At 43.6% G+C, this 15,444-nt stretch overlaps 2 protein-coding genes across 5 annotated transcripts in view; one reads left to right on the forward strand and one right to left on the reverse strand.

The window, feature by feature from the left end:
- The window catches only part of cep112 (centrosomal protein 112), a 115,702-nt gene extending 102,359 nt beyond the window's left edge, over nucleotides 1-13,343 (reverse strand). Inside the window, exons 1-6 of one of the 2 annotated variants that reach the window (XM_078284740.1) lie at nucleotides 13,290-13,343; nucleotides 12,746-12,868; nucleotides 12,345-12,535; nucleotides 11,667-11,830; nucleotides 3,903-3,987; nucleotides 2,276-2,353 (exon numbers count right to left, since the gene is read on the reverse strand). In XM_078284740.1, coding sequence (XP_078140866.1) covers nucleotides 2,276-2,353; nucleotides 3,903-3,987; nucleotides 11,667-11,830; nucleotides 12,345-12,535; nucleotides 12,746-12,845 — 618 coding nt within the window. In that variant the 5' untranslated portion in view covers nucleotides 12,846-12,868; nucleotides 13,290-13,343. The remainder of the gene's footprint in view (nucleotides 1-2,275; nucleotides 2,354-3,902; nucleotides 3,988-11,666; nucleotides 11,831-12,344; nucleotides 12,536-12,745; nucleotides 12,869-13,289) is intronic. The other variant, XM_071910451.2, reaches the window with a different exon arrangement.
- A 1,308-nt stretch (nucleotides 13,344-14,651) lies between these two features.
- The window catches only part of prkcab (protein kinase C, alpha, b), a 90,582-nt gene continuing 89,789 nt past the window's right edge, over nucleotides 14,652-15,444 (forward strand). For all 3 annotated transcript variants that reach the window (XM_071910468.2, XM_071910467.2, XM_071910470.2), the window contains exons 1-2: nucleotides 14,652-14,818; nucleotides 15,352-15,383. In XM_071910468.2, the coding sequence (XP_071766569.2) occupies nucleotides 14,652-14,818; nucleotides 15,352-15,383 (199 nt within the window). The remainder of the gene's footprint in view (nucleotides 14,819-15,351; nucleotides 15,384-15,444) is intronic.

Raw genomic sequence — 15,444 nt, forward strand, 5'->3', positions numbered from 1 at the left:
CTCCTAAGTCTGCATGGTGCAGGTAAAAACAGGGCCGCCATTTTGTTAGCTGACATAAGCCCTCAACAAAAGGAGACATCCTGTTTGACTACAACTAGATTTACTGTAAAATGTAAGACATGCACACAGGCAGGCGCAAGGACACACACACATGCACACGAATACACGACTTAGTATAGCCAGTGCAGAGCAACATCAATGGTGCCTGCCATGTATGGTGAACTGCATGATTCGATATTTAAATCCGGCACTGGATTAAAAAAAAATATCCATATTTACCCAGTGATGAATCAATCAATATCCGTCTAAAATACTGCCCAGTCTGAAAAGAAGAATGGGATTTCTTTTTATACCCATGGACAGCCAGTCATCAGATTTGATTGAGTACGGCCCACAGGGCAGGGAAGAGAAGTAGACTAAATGCTGTGGTGCAACGCTGGCACAGAGCGAAACTAAACTTGGACTTGGTGCATACGAGTGTCTGCTCTTCTATGTGTGTGTGTGTGTGTGTTCATTTTGCTGTGTGTGTACACTCTTCCCTGCATGCCCACACACATGCCCCTGTATGTGTGTGTGTGTGTGTGTGTGTGTGTCCAGCCTCAGCACTGGCACGGCGTCCTGTGTCATTGGGACCTGACGTGGATGGATGGATGGACGCTCAGCTGCAGACGGAGGAGAGGAAGGACACTCCACATCACAAGGCCTGGTTCTCCAGCCAAACAAACACAGGGTGATGGATGGCTTCCTAGTGTCAGACTAGCGTTGAGCAAGCCGTCTGTACACCCACCTAACCACAGACAATGGACGGCCAAGTGGTAGGGACTACGATTGGATATATATCACTGAAGAGATAAGACAAGTCTTCTTCAGCCCAGTTCTCTGTGCATTTTCTCTACTTCTTGAGGTTTTACTGACAGGGGAGAGTAATATGTTGCACCTCACACTGCGCTCTAACACTCAATTCCCACTAGAGATTAGTTTGGCCAACAGACAATAGACAGACTACCTGAAAGAGATCGTAGTCTAGTCGGTTTTTTCCCTTAAAGGAGCTCTTATCCGGCTATGAAGCAATCTACCCTCTACTGTCCAATACGGCCACTGAACAATTACCATGCTGACTACGCCTACTTTATTACATTAGAGAAGAAATGAATAAACCAATATGGAATGTTTCATAACATCTAAAGCTCAGCTAAAGATGTTCTAGATAGAGTGACGCTTGGCTGTGCTGAAATTCTGTAGGAACTGGCCGCTTTGAAGCAGTGCATCCATAAAACTCTCTGTAAACTTGAAGAGGGTTTGTGTGTGTGTGTGTGTGTGTGTGTGTGTGCATGTGTGTGTGTGTGTGTGTTTATGTGTAGGAACATCTGTTGATCTGCAAGATGCAGGCTTGGGGGAGCGTTGCCAAGCACTGCCTCTTATCAGCGTCTCAACACAGAGCAGTGCAGAGCGAAGCAGTGCAAGGCTTCACGTCTACTGATAGATACCTCAGATTACCCCAGCATGGAATGAGAGAGAGGGAGAGAGAGAGAGAATCTAGGAGAGAGCCAGAGAAAGCAAGAAAGAGCAAGACAGAAAGGAAGAGAGAAAGAAAGAGAGGGAGATAGAAAAAGAAAGACAGAGAGAGAGAGAGAGAGAGAGAGAGAAAACACAGGCCATAGAGAGAAAGAGGAAGACACAGTAAGATGGGGACAAAGTGTGAAGGATAAGAGGGTAGAGTAGACAGAGAGAGGCAAAGAGGAAGAGAGAGAGGAAGAGAGGGGGAAGCTCTGTAGAAAACATCAACGTGCCAAGAATGCGGGAGAAAGAGACGGAGGCAACGAGCAAAAAGAACGAGAAGGAGGGAGAGAAATAGAGAGTCATGCAGGTGAAGGAGATATGAAATAAATAAGGGAATAAAAGACATGAGGGCACAGTGCTTATCAAGCCCTGGCCTAGGGCACTCCAGACGGAGAAGATAAGAGAGGTACACACATCTTCGAATGCTCAGTTTACACAACGCTCCTCCCGCTCCTCGTCCTACCCTCTTCCAACAGCAGACAGCTGCCTGGAGTAAGTGGGTTTAGGATGTAGGTGAAATGGTATAGATTCAAAATAAAGGGTGATTTCGCCCCATATTTCAACAGCTACGCTGGCAATGCAGCTGATTCAGCAACGCCATATTATCGTTGATTTAGATTTACTGTTGAATTCAGATTCACTCACTGTAGATGAAGCTGCAATATGTTGACAGCTGTATGTAACTAAGAACCTCTAGGCATGCCCCCGGACTCACCCCCAGGTTCCAGCTGTTGAGACGAGCCTCCAGGTCACTGTCATCAGGAAACAGTTCTGATTTCATCCCCCCATCCAACTGGGGAAGAAACAAGAGTGAAAGAACACGTAAATAGCAGCAACAAGATGAAAATTATGAGCAATAATGTGGATTAGATGAGGGAATTGAAATGACTTCTGACGGTGTTTTGATCGGCAGTTTGGCCTGAGGAAAGGAAGGGGAGACAGTGATGGAGCTTATTTCAACACGATATAATTCATGTACTGGCAACAACAGAAGGTTCTTCCTAAAAGCTTTATCTGAACAAGGTCCAGCTCACCCCCTCACCCCAGCTCATACAGACATATACACACACGCATACTCCTCCCATACGAACTGCATTCTACTCCCTCGTTATCTCCATCTCTCCGCCCTTCGGCCCCTCTCTCTCCTCCCTCTCTCCATACAGCACTCCAGATGTTTGGCAGTTCCACATCATTTCCGTCCCCGTCCCACTCCCCCCGTCTCGCAGTAAATTCCACAGGAGGGTCATATGCAGCTACACCGCCTGTCATCCTTGTTTTCCCCACCCTTTTGTTACAAGGGGCCTCCGGATTTGTTATATATAATTTGAATGCTTCCAGGGCGCTGTTGATACAAGATCAGTTTACCCAAGTTTAGGCTGGGCGGCGAGGTCGAAATAGGGGAAATATCTAATAAAGTTGAGCGAGCAATGGAGAAAGGAGAGATGTTGTTGAATCTGATTAGGATCAGGTGGAGTGTGGACCTTGGGTGTAGCTCAGCGGAACTGCACTGACACAGAGAAATCGATGAATGGAATAGCTTAAGATTCAATGCCCCTTCTGATTAAAAAGGTATTAAGGTCCCAATGCCTCACCCTAATACAAACAGTGTAAGTGTTTCGTTTCAATATCTAGGAATGCTGAGTATGCGGGTCGCTGGCTGTTCAAAGCAGAATGTCACTGTATCGCACCAGGAATTCAACTCATTGTGGTGAACACTGATAAGTATGAATGGCCTAAAAATGGATGTGGCCATAGATGTACTAGGGGGTTATGCCAAGGGAATGTACATGCATTGTACTGACAGGACAATAGAATCATAAACCGATAGATTCATGATGCTTTCATGAGAACAAAGCATTAAGCTTGTCATGGATTTATAAGAGGGGAAATGAGTTGAGTTGTTTGCACCTGGAGTGAGGTCATCAAATCCTCTCAGACGCAAGCTCATGAGATGTCCTAGTGCGGCTTTTTGCTTCATTAGGAGCTCAAACATTGCCCCTGTAGGATTTTACCTAAATAAGTCATTGTCAAATGTGTTGTGATTACAACCGTTGGCTCTACTTTCTTCAAATGTCATTACTCCCCGTCTACACTGAATAAGTTCATCAACCAGAGGGACTTTCCTCTGATTTAAACGGGGAAATGAGTTTAGGAATTTCCCAATTGGCCCATGTTTAAGCAGAAAGCCAATCATTGTGGCTACTGTTTTTCCTTAGCATTTCAATGTGTCATCATAACTCCCTTGTAACGATCTATAAATCAGAAAATCCCACTTGTGACATCTCTACAGAGATATTGGGGAACATGGAAGTCTAGAGGTGCGGTTGACAGAATGAACTGACCACTCTGGTGTCATCTCTGGAGGAACGTCTGAGTGGACTGGAAGCCATGGGCTGACAAGGGGACTTCTCCTCATACAGCCTCCTCCTAGAACGGGAAGGGTGAGAGAGAAAAATACAGTTTGATAGAGGGAGAGAGGGAGGGGGGGGGGGGGGAGAGAGCGAGAGAGAAAGAAAGGTTAACAAACTATGCAAGTGGGCATGTTTCTGTGTCTGGCTGTGTCTTTCCGTCTGCATATGAATGTGCTTGCATAGGCAGCCTGCATCGGTATTTACACAGATCAACATCTGGCATCGGTTGAATGGTTTGTGGTCTGCATTTCATCCCATCCGAACCATAAACTTCTCTGCTATACATCAGCGTGTTTCCATACACTGCCTTAGCCTGCAAGGCACAAGCCGTTGCCTTGTATAATCTTTTCACAAACATACACCTCAATCATTGTCTCTCATAATGTCCATCACGGTTTAAACTAGCAGCCTGACAAGAGCTCTGCTTATTCTCACTGACTCACACACACACACACACACACACGTACGCATGCCCGTGCAACCGCACGCACCCGCCTGCCCACACACACAAACACACACACACATAATTGAGCTAGCCATCTCATTAAGAGCATGCACTTGAGGCACTAATGGCCCACTAATGCTAATTGAATGAAGATGTTAGAGAAGACAGGAGGATGTAGGACAACCAAATAATCTGCTGTCATCTGATGAAGACATCAAATTCCTTTCTAGAGGGCACTGTTTCACATTCTCAACTCGGAGCCTATGGGCACTCCTTCCCCCCCCATGTCAGTTTCTGAGCGTTCACAGCACTGGGAATTCTGAATCTCAATTGTCACAGGCAGTGTTATCTCATGGAGGAAAAACTCTATCGCTATGAGGTTTCTGTAGAGACTGTTGAATATTAAACAGGAATGAGACATCTGTGCAGGCAGAGTCAGTTTTCTAATTTGTATCGTTCACTTCACATGAACCCTATGTAGGGAACATGGATCCAAAATCAACCTAAGATTAATACTTCTGGCAATTTTGTTTGTTGATTCAGAAAATATTAGTATAGTGTACATACTGTATGTAGCTTACCGTGTAGCAATTTCAAAACAATTATTAAAGAATGCAAGGCTGACTCAAATGATGAGATAGCCATAACATGTCCATGCTGTGTAACTGTGTAATGTAGTGCGGGCTGCGATGACTCTATGGACTGTTGATGGACTATTGTCTTTAACTTGATTGATAGCGACCTTGATAAATTGTATGCATCTGCTTGGTGTGATATTTCAGCTGTGGACCTCTGTCGATGATGTGGTTTTACCTTCACTGGCTGAATGCACTTATGTAAAGGGACTTTACATAAGTGCAACCCTGCAACAGCTGGGCTCTGTTTTGTTTGTTGGTTCATTTGTTCATAAGTAATGCTTTTTGCAATGCGTAGTGCCCTGGGGAAATAAGATATGCGCTTCTTAAGCTGCGCAGAGCCGTACGAGCCCTGCATAAGGAAATGCATTGTGCGTTCATACATTAGGCAGTACGGTAGAAGTCACACAAGCATGAGCCAGCTTTACATTGGTGCACAGTACATTCACATATCAGGAAGTAGCTCGGTGTGGTGCACAAATGCACTAAATATTTTTTGCAGCGATTTGGAGTTAACAGGTGGAGTTTTTAAAGTCAACATAGTTTCGCTCACTCCAATCACGCACCCCCCCACCCACCCTGAAACCGCTAGTGCACTTGTTTCTAGTGCAGCAAAATCCTGACAACTGAGGCTGTTGTATCAGTATCAGCAGATGTCCTGACATAACTGAAATTAAAAAAAAGAAAAATATCAAAGCAAGATTGAAAAGGGAAACTTTAAGCACAGACTGACACAATATTGTCAGGGTATTAATATTCTTTCGCTTGTTCATATTTAATTGTGATCTTGCAAATCATCAAAGACATCTTTCCTCCACTCACTCACTCCCTTCTCACACTTCAGTCTGTCTGCCTCTCTATCTGTATTTGTAAGCGCACGTACACACACGCGCGCGCACACACACACACACGTGTTCGTGCACACACACACACAGCCGTGAAACCTGGATAGGGGGGCCAAGCTTTGCAATCTTGGGCCTCAAAGTCAACAGGTGGATGAGGATAATTGAATCAGATGTGTCTGGAGTCTGAGGCCCAGAGATCAAAGCAGTGGCGAGCCAGGCCAGAGCTACACACACGCGCATGCACGCGGATACACACACACACACACAGAAGAAAAGGAGAGCAAAGTGTAGAGCCTCGACTGCTGCAGCTTGGCTGATTAAAACAGCCTGACATCCATATGCCAGCCTGACCTCCAGGTGCAGAGTCAGTGGGCCCAGGTCTCGGCCTCGGGCGCCCTCAGGAAAGCAGCCCGACCGACTGGGACACAAACATCCCTCTGCACACCCTCCACCACAACACCACACCACCTGGAGGCAAGATCAGTGGAAACACTCTGGCCTGTGAGTGAAAGACATGAGGCGTTTATACCAGCATCGATTGATGTCTGCTGCAACTGCAAGGACAATGTTATTGTCACACTTAGCCAGAGAAAAAAAGGAGGGAAGAAGAGGGGAGGAAAAGGTGGTGGAGGGGGGGGTTTAAGAGTTTTCATATGTGGATGAAAAGCACACAGATGGAAGACAGCAGTCAGGGAGCGTGAAGCGGGGAAAACAAAAAGAGAGAGAAAAGCCTAAGAGAGAGACTAAGCGAAAGATGGAGTATGGACTCACACACAAAAAGATAAAGCCAAAACCACATGCTGTTCAATGAATCCGTAACCACTCCCTAATCTTTAGCAGTGAACCTGACCCCAGGGGTGCTGATTGCTGAGTCAACATGAGGTTTATGTCAAGAACACCTCCCCCCTATTTTCTCTCTTCTCTCTCATTCTCTCTCATTCTTCTCTTGTCTGAACTCTGAGCCAAGCCAAGAGCAACAAACAATGTGTCAGGGTATTATACGTGTTTGACGCCTAATCTCTAAGTGACATGTGAGAGGCTGGAGTCGACACGTAGGCTACACACCAAAGCCTTCCTCTATGATCCCTTGACCCTGACTGGCGGTGTCTGCTTTCCCACAGCATTCCTCTGGATGGACTAGTGCTCTGGATGGGGAAGTGGCTCTATCTTGTGGCTAAATCTGGAACAACACACCAAGCAGGGTGGAATTCTCTGATACAGCCTCGGGCTAATGAGGTTGAATGGTATATCTGTTAAACAAATAGGACCTAAAGTACAACCCGATGTATTTAGGCCAAGTAAAAAGCACACACACACACACACACACACACTGCAGCACATCCACTTCAATGTGAAACAGGAGTGACACCCCACATCGTCACCAAATCATCCCAACTTTGTCTTGAGGTCTTGAAACTCGAATTAGACCTAACAGTTTCACAAGCTGAAAGACCCTTGCCCATCACCTGACTAATGGCGAGCGAGACAGAGATCAAACGCTGCCACATCACAGGGAGGGAGTCAGACGAGGTCCTTCCGTTTAATCTTATCTAAATGAGACAGACACATGAAAGGACTCTGGGCCCGGCTAATTTTCTTCATCAGGACGTCAGCCTGTGATCTGAGCGTCTTTCATGGTCTTATCCCAATCAGACACTATAAGTTGGTACTCAGCAGTCTGCTCCCCCACAAGACCTCTCTATCCACACCCTATGTAGCCGAGGGGAGGTAGAGCAGAGCCTAATTGAGAGCAGCTTGTAATATGTGAGCTGTTGCATCCGTTTTGCAAACGGACTCTGCTTTTAGGTCACGAAAACAGGTCAATAAAGATTTACAAATGCCTCACTGGCAGGCACTGAAACTAGGCTCTAATTTGTCTGTTTCATGTTTGATCAGGTAATCTAAAATCAAGTTTATCGGATAGGCATATCCTGGGTTGTATTTATTCAACAGATGCACACATATTTATGAGTTAGCCTAGGCCAACTCCAAATAATGAAAACCATTTCATTTAATAAAAAAGGTGGGAAAAAGATTTACCAAAAAAAGTTATCTGCCAAAAAAAAACCCAACCAACCATGACAATGTGAATTTAGTTCCAACCAATATTTAAAGACAAGTCCTAATGATCATTTTCTAAGAATCAAGTATTCTACAACCTCCCTGAAAGTAAAATGTGAATTAAATATGGCAGCACAGGGCCTGTACTCTTTCTCCCAGAGTGCCCCGGTGGATATTAAGCTCTCTTTACTGCACTTACAGTGCTCTCTTTTTATTATGCTAATGAGCGTATCGAGCCAGTGAGCTCTGACTTGCCTCTACTTGTTAATTGGGATGAGAAACCCTGAGCCATTACTAACATCACTTTGTTAAAGCCCCTAAACTGCCTGGAGTCAGAGGCAATATCCCTGAGCAAACCAGGATGACTGATTTAGTAAGGTCTGTAGACTGTGTGTGTGTGTGTGTGTGTGTGTGTGTGTGTGTCACACGCAGGCTTTTAGGCAAGCCATGTTTAATCAAGCAGCACATTTCTAAATCCAAAACACATACATTTACATTTTAGGCATTTAGCTGATGTTCCTACAAGGGGAGAAATCAAAAAGCTTGAGAAACAGAGGACAAGCTAATGAGTTGCCGAGCCTCCTGCTCGCCTTTCCTCTCTCCTCTGTGGGGGTTAGACCTCACTTTCAACTACTAGGAAAGTGTAAAGAAGAGAGGAATAGAAAGATGGATAGAGAGAGAATATGAAGGGTTCCTCATCCTCTCATGTTGTTTTGAAGTGCTCCCCTTTGAAAAGTCAGAGAGTGGACAGCTCATGCAGACTGATGCAAGGACTTGGCAACGCCTTTCACTTTTCTGATAGCACTGCTGAGTAAATAGGATGGGTGATCAGTCAGAAAAGCTGTATGCATTCAGCTTGACGACCAAGTTCAATGTTTTCAGCCTGATAAAAGAACATCAAAACAGAAGGCTTGGATGGCTATCTTAAGCTATACAAAGTGGGAGGCATTGTGTATCTTGGTCTATATCTGACCCAGAAGTTTTTTCTATCTAAGATCACATCCTCTCTTCAGAGAACTCAGGTCACGTGCTGGAACAAGCGGTGCACTCTCATTCAACACTTTACATTCACCAAGCTCTTTACATACTATAAAGCCCATACTTGACTTCTAAAGTAATAAGAAAGAGCTTGGTGCCAGACCCTCTTATGACCATTTTGTATTTTGACAAATAACCATGAACTCTTCTAAGGATAAGTGAGGGTATGTTTCTACTCAGAAAAGTGATATTGCACTATATGTGGAAATCAGTTTCAGTTCTTTCATTTGGAATTTGGATCATGTGTCTCATAGAATTAGAAAATGTCCTTTATGAGGCTAAGATTTGCAGTGTCAGCTAGATGCAAACAGTTTGATAAAGCACTTAGCCCACTGTTACAAAGTTTCGGAGATCTAAGTGGTATGAATGACATTCTCAAATACACTCAGGGATCCACATTTTTCGTACACCTCCCAGTTTGTGCAAACAGCTTGCTTCTCCACACAGTGAGTCACGTATTAATAAAGCATGAGCGTAAAGCATGCAGACAGGATTCAGAGGTTCACTTACTGTTCGACTTAATATTAGAATGGGAAAGACGCATGATCTAAGTGACACTGAATGTGGTGTGATCGTTGGTGCCAAAAAACATGCAGTTTTTTTTTTTGGAGAAAAATTTGAGAGGTCAGAGGAGGATGGCAAGACATGCTAGCAGGCAGTCCACATTTATGTACAACACTAATGTGCAGAATGGCAAAAACAAAACGCACATCTTGTCGATCCTTGAAATGAATGGGTTACAGCAGCAGAACAACGTGCTGGGTTCCTCTCCTGCACATGATCAGCAAAACTGGCCAGCTTAAGAGTGGAAAAATGTGGCCCGATCCAACAAATCGCGGTGTCTGCTTAACATGTTGATGGCAGGGTCAGAGATTGAAAAATAACATGAATACTTGGATCCAGTTTGTCTGGTGTCAACAGTACAGCCTAGTGGTGGTATAACAGTGTGGGGAATTTCTCAGACTTGGCACACATTAAGCCCCTTAGTACCAACTGAGCATCGTTTGAACGCCATGGCATACCTAAACATTCTAATGGATTTGGGATTAGGTGAACAGGATGTTCGCAGTGTGAATGTGCCGCCAAAGAAACTGCAGAACTGCATGACGATATTGAATCAGCATCAGCTAAGATCCCTGGAACGTTTCCAGCACCTTGTTGCATCCATGCCTCAAATGAATCACAGTGCTCTGGAGGCAAAAGGGGATCCTACCTGGCACTAGCTGGGACTCCGAGTGTAGATTATAATGCTGACTTTTTTTTTACCCTTTTCACTCTAATTGGAGTGTATCTCTTCCTACGTCTTGACAAGGGCCAAGTTAATGGGATGGGATGATGATGTAGGGTGGGAGAGTAGTTGGGTGATTGGAAGTTTGTGACCTACTACTACCTGAATAAAAGTATAGAAGACATCTGAAAGGACAATGTAGCCATAATGTAATTCCACTATTAAAAAATACCAAAAAAAAACTACGATCAAAAGCCAGAAATTTCTATGCCCAACAGATGACTTAGCATCAGCAGGCTAACTGTAAGCTTTGCATGTTTCAGGTTGGGCTACTTCATCACCAAGTGTGGCTCCAATTTGCCCCCATTACAAGTGTATTAATGTAGGTAAGAGTGACAGATTGATGATTGCCAATTGGCAGCCACCAGGACACATCCAGCTCACCCACCTCTAAATCTGGCCCCCAGTCAGTTTCTTCTCTATATATGCAGTACCATGCAGCACCATGCAGTAGCGCATAATCATTTTCAGTTGTGATTCTCCGATCCTTGCAAAGCTCCATTATGTATGCATTCGATTTTGCTGGACAGAAAACTCTAATAATTAATTTAACAATTGAGGGCCTTTAAATCTATTAATACAATATCATGTATTTCCTTTATCAAAATCCAACTGCCACAAATTATGTATAACCACAATAATGACAACATACTGAGACGCATTAACCAAGATCTTCAAAAGTCCAAGATCATCAAAAGTATATCAAAAGTCTTTAAGATAACTGAAAGAATTAACACATGAATTGAGATCACTTTTGTCTTTTTTTATCAGCCTGTATCAGTGAAATACATAAAACAAGTTCATTTTTCTAAATTTGCTGTTCAACAAGTAAGTGACCAAACAAGTCTCTGTCATGAAAAACAGTCAAAACTTGTGAAAGTCCCAGATGGCATTTTCCCTACATTGTGCAGCTATTATTCGGTTTATCACCAGTTTATTGCACCATATATCAGTTAAGCGGACATGTGGGTTTCAAGTATGCGCTCATACACATATACCTTCTGGCCCTAGTGGCTTTAGAGATTGTTTGGCCCCCACCAGCGACAAAGTTGTGGTGTATACACTGTTCTCTGTATAATTCTTGTCGACGTGGGAGGTGGGGTAATTTTCGTTTCAGCCCATTTCAGGATCAGTTCCAGTAGATGCTGCACTTAAAAATGGCTTTTACTTTGACATTTATATCATGATATACAGACATTTGTGCTGTAATTGTAATTGCTTTTCTGACAAGCTGAGCAATAAGGCCAGATGATGGATTTTCATTGCATTTTTCTAGCTGTGAGAACAATTTTCCCACAGTAGGAGGCCACTGCAACTAAATAAGTGTAAAGGAAACACTGGGTAGACATTTCCATCATTGGCCCAGGTGATGTAGAATAGTACCTGAGATGAGCTGCAGTAGGTGAAGAGCTGGTTCTGTCCTTACGCAGACCGATAGCCCAACTGTCATCAGTATGGCCACCCAGCTCTCCTGTCACCCAGTCAGGCAGACCAGCATTGCTCTGCTCCATAGACCGTCCACTCAGGGGCTCATCAAAGTAGATGGACTGGAGATGACAAGCCAAAAACCACAGATGGAGTCCACGTTACTTTAGTCAACCAGTAAGTGGAAATCCACTGTTAGGTTACTGCATTATATTCAAGCTTAGGCCTAAACAAAACTTTTTGCCTCCATATTCAACAACTATGGTATTGCCTGGTAGCCCTATATCCTCTTACACACATGCATGTGAGCACACACAGGGACTAATATAAGTACACACACACACACACACACACACAGACATATGCTCTGGCCCTGTTTCTTGGAGTTTGATGTACTTGTTCTATTTCTTGTTTATATTATTTTTGTTTTTTTGTCACTTGCTTTCCGTACAGCACTTTTAAAAAACTACCTTTAAAATATACTTGACTATGACAGCATTTTTGAGGGATTGTATATTCATCACACAGCAAACTGCAAAATACATGATATACAAAACTGGTTTGAAAACAATGAGTACTGTCATTACTAGATGGCAACATAGTAGTATTTAAGATTTGATAAACAGTCATGTTTACCATGTAGGTAGGGAGTGTCCTGAGGCTGCCTGGCTCTGGTTTGCTGGTGAAAGGGCCTTCCAGGACCCCTCTTTTGAGCATGTGCAGAAGCAGGCGGGCATACATGTTGCGGTTCTTGCGCCCCATCAGGCCTGAGCCACACACGGCTGGGTCACACAGCTTCTTTATCCACACCGCACAACGCTGCCGCTCTGGGGTCATTGGGTGAGCGATAGGGGAAAGGCTGTTACAGCTAAGGTTACTATACTAATGAGTTATGTTGCCAGTTCATTTTTGGGGTGGGCTAATCACACTGTGTATACACAATGCATCTTCTTGTTGTGTTCACGAAAGCACAAGAAGACAGTCAGCAAAATCAGTTATATTATTTCAACTGTATTAAGTTGGTAATATCATCTTACCTGTCTTGTGGGGGTGTTTGAGGACATATGGTTTCATGTCCAGTAGAAAATGGTCAAACTCTGAGTCCAGCCTCTCCCAGGAGTCCTCATGTTTGCTCATAGTGTCTTGAAGGGAGGAATGAACTGGTTATACAATATAAAAAGTACGTTACTCGCTAGCATAAGCTAGCTAGTTACAAGGAGTGCTGAGTGAGTAACTAGCTGACCTGTTAAATCAGCGCCGTAACAAAGTGGAGCTCTAGGTATGGCGAAACTGGGTAGCATGGGGTAAACTTTACGTCATGTTAGCACAACATAACAACTGATAACTCTAGCTAACGTTCTTCCAGAGCGACAAAGTACAAGTTGAGGGACAGACATGTCTTCCAGATATACACTAGCGCTATGTTAGCAAACATGTTGCCACTAGCCAAACAAGCTACTGTAACGTTAGCACGAGTTATCACAGATATTGCTTTTTATAGGCTTTAGTGAACAGGCCTACGCTACAAATAAACTGTGTTAATGAAAATGCACAATATGAACTAACAAAAGGCGATTTTACCTTGAGCTAAGGCACTGATTTCGCCGCTCAAGATGGTTCAAAACTTCAGCTTCCTCACCCTGCGCCACATCCGTTTTCCGTAATCAGTGAGGGGACGCAGCGTCTCCCTGTTGCCATAGAAACTGCCAATCTATTAAACCCAAGAACAAGAAATGTAATATAAATATACGCACTTTTCAAAAGCAATAATATGAAGATGAAAATTATCTTTACTTCATTATTAGTGTGGTTTGAAAGTGATTCAAATGGAGTCCGTTTTTTGTGATTATGGTACCTTACAACAGGACGTTCATCTCATAGGTCAATTGATATATTAATGATTTGTTACAATATATAAATTGTCTTACTCACATCCCCCACCATATTTCTGATGTAGCATTAGCAATATTGTATGTTTTGTTTTCCGTTCTACTACTTGCCACTATGTTGTTTTTGTTTCTGACATTTAGATTGGGCCTATGCGTGTCTTCTTGATTTATAGTTGCTGTTGAAGGCTGTCAATTTTGACCTTTCACCGAGCCCTGGCAAGATATTCAACGGCAAAAGCTGCAATCTACTTTATATCCACAACGTGGCGCACCAGACCTTCGGTTTATGGAGGACGAGGCAGAGGCAGCCCTATGGTCAGCTGGAGATGCAGGGACGTGTTGCCTTCATGTGCTCCTCGTAAGCTCCTACTTCACTTCTCGAAAGTCGAAAAGAAAATAAGTCGTCAGGTCAGGTCTTTTGGTCAGATATAACAATAAAATGGACCCTGCTATAAAAGTAGCTTTAAGTGGATGTTGTTTTATTTTAGAAATCAAGTGGCAAAGGGCTATTTTGTGCTACAGCAGTAGATTGAAGAGGATAAAATGTGCATCAGGCATGTAATTTATGTTGCAATTATTAAAAACAAAACAAATTATTAAAAAGTGTTACAGCAAAAAGTAAAAGTCGAAAGGTGGAGTGGAAATAGAAACACACAACAAATATAATGTACACAGAACGCCAAACAATAGCCTACAGTGAAATACATCACTTTTACCATCTCCACGCTCTCGGTCACTTCTTGGCAACTCGGGTATCATAGATAATCCCCACTTTCGCGTAGGCTATCACTTTGTTGGGTCGTTTATGCGCGCTCAACTTGTGGTACGATATTCCTACAGCACGTGAAGGCAGAATTAGATCGACGTCACTTTGAATGAAAAAGAGGCGCTCAGCTGTAGTCCAGGCAGGCAGAGGGGAAACGTGCCGTCTGTCCAGAGGCGCTCCAGCAGATACAGTAGCACTTGTCGAGAGCTGTGAAGAAACAAGAACCATATAGAAATCGAGCGGGACAGGACACACCAAGTTGGGGCTGTGTAGTTTTTTTTTTCTATTATGGCTGATCATCTTTTACATTATAATGACTCAGCCGGGGTTGGGAACCGATTTGCCCGCAAAGGTGCTTTGCGGCAGAAAAATGTCCATGAAGTGAAAAACCACAAATTTACTGCGAGATTTTTCAAGCAGCCGACGTTCTGCAGCCACTGTACAGACTTCATATGGTAAGCATCCCTTCTGCACACCTGTCTGTTTAGATGAGGGAGTTGATGCGGACCCAGTTAGCTCCTTTCATATCAGTTTTGATCCGTTTTAGATTGATATAAGCTATTGTATTGCCTCTTTAGACATCTAAGGGCAGCAGCTATTTGCAATGCTTTTGTGGTTTTATAGAAAATAGATGTTGCCCACATTGGTCAGTGTGATTAGCTGCACATAGGTTTTTCTTTTATTTTGTGCGCTTTTCCCTTTACCATGACCAGGCAACACAAACGCGTCTTTCCTAACTGCGCCCGGGCTCCCAAAAATGGATTAAAGAAATTGTTCACCCAGACAGCATTTAATTCAATTAATCACTCATTGGTTTCAAAAGTAGCCTAAGTAAAACGGTGATACACGTCTGATGCTCTGTCAGTTTTCTAGTAAAGTGCATTAAGTTTCCATTGCTCTTTGACAGACTTGAGACGGCCCATGATTGTGTGTAGAGAGCGCAGGTACAGACTGTGCTGGTCACTGACTCTGCTCTCCTTTTTTGCAGGGGATTTGGGAAACAAGGATTTCAGTGCCAAGGTAACCAAACTGCATGCGTGTACTACTAGTGCATTTGTTTAGTGGCTGTATCAGCAGCAAG

Source organism: Centroberyx gerrardi, chromosome 7 (assembly GCF_048128805.1).
Source record: "Centroberyx gerrardi isolate f3 chromosome 7, fCenGer3.hap1.cur.20231027, whole genome shotgun sequence".
NCBI classification, from domain to species: domain Eukaryota; kingdom Metazoa; phylum Chordata; class Actinopteri; order Beryciformes; family Berycidae; genus Centroberyx; species Centroberyx gerrardi.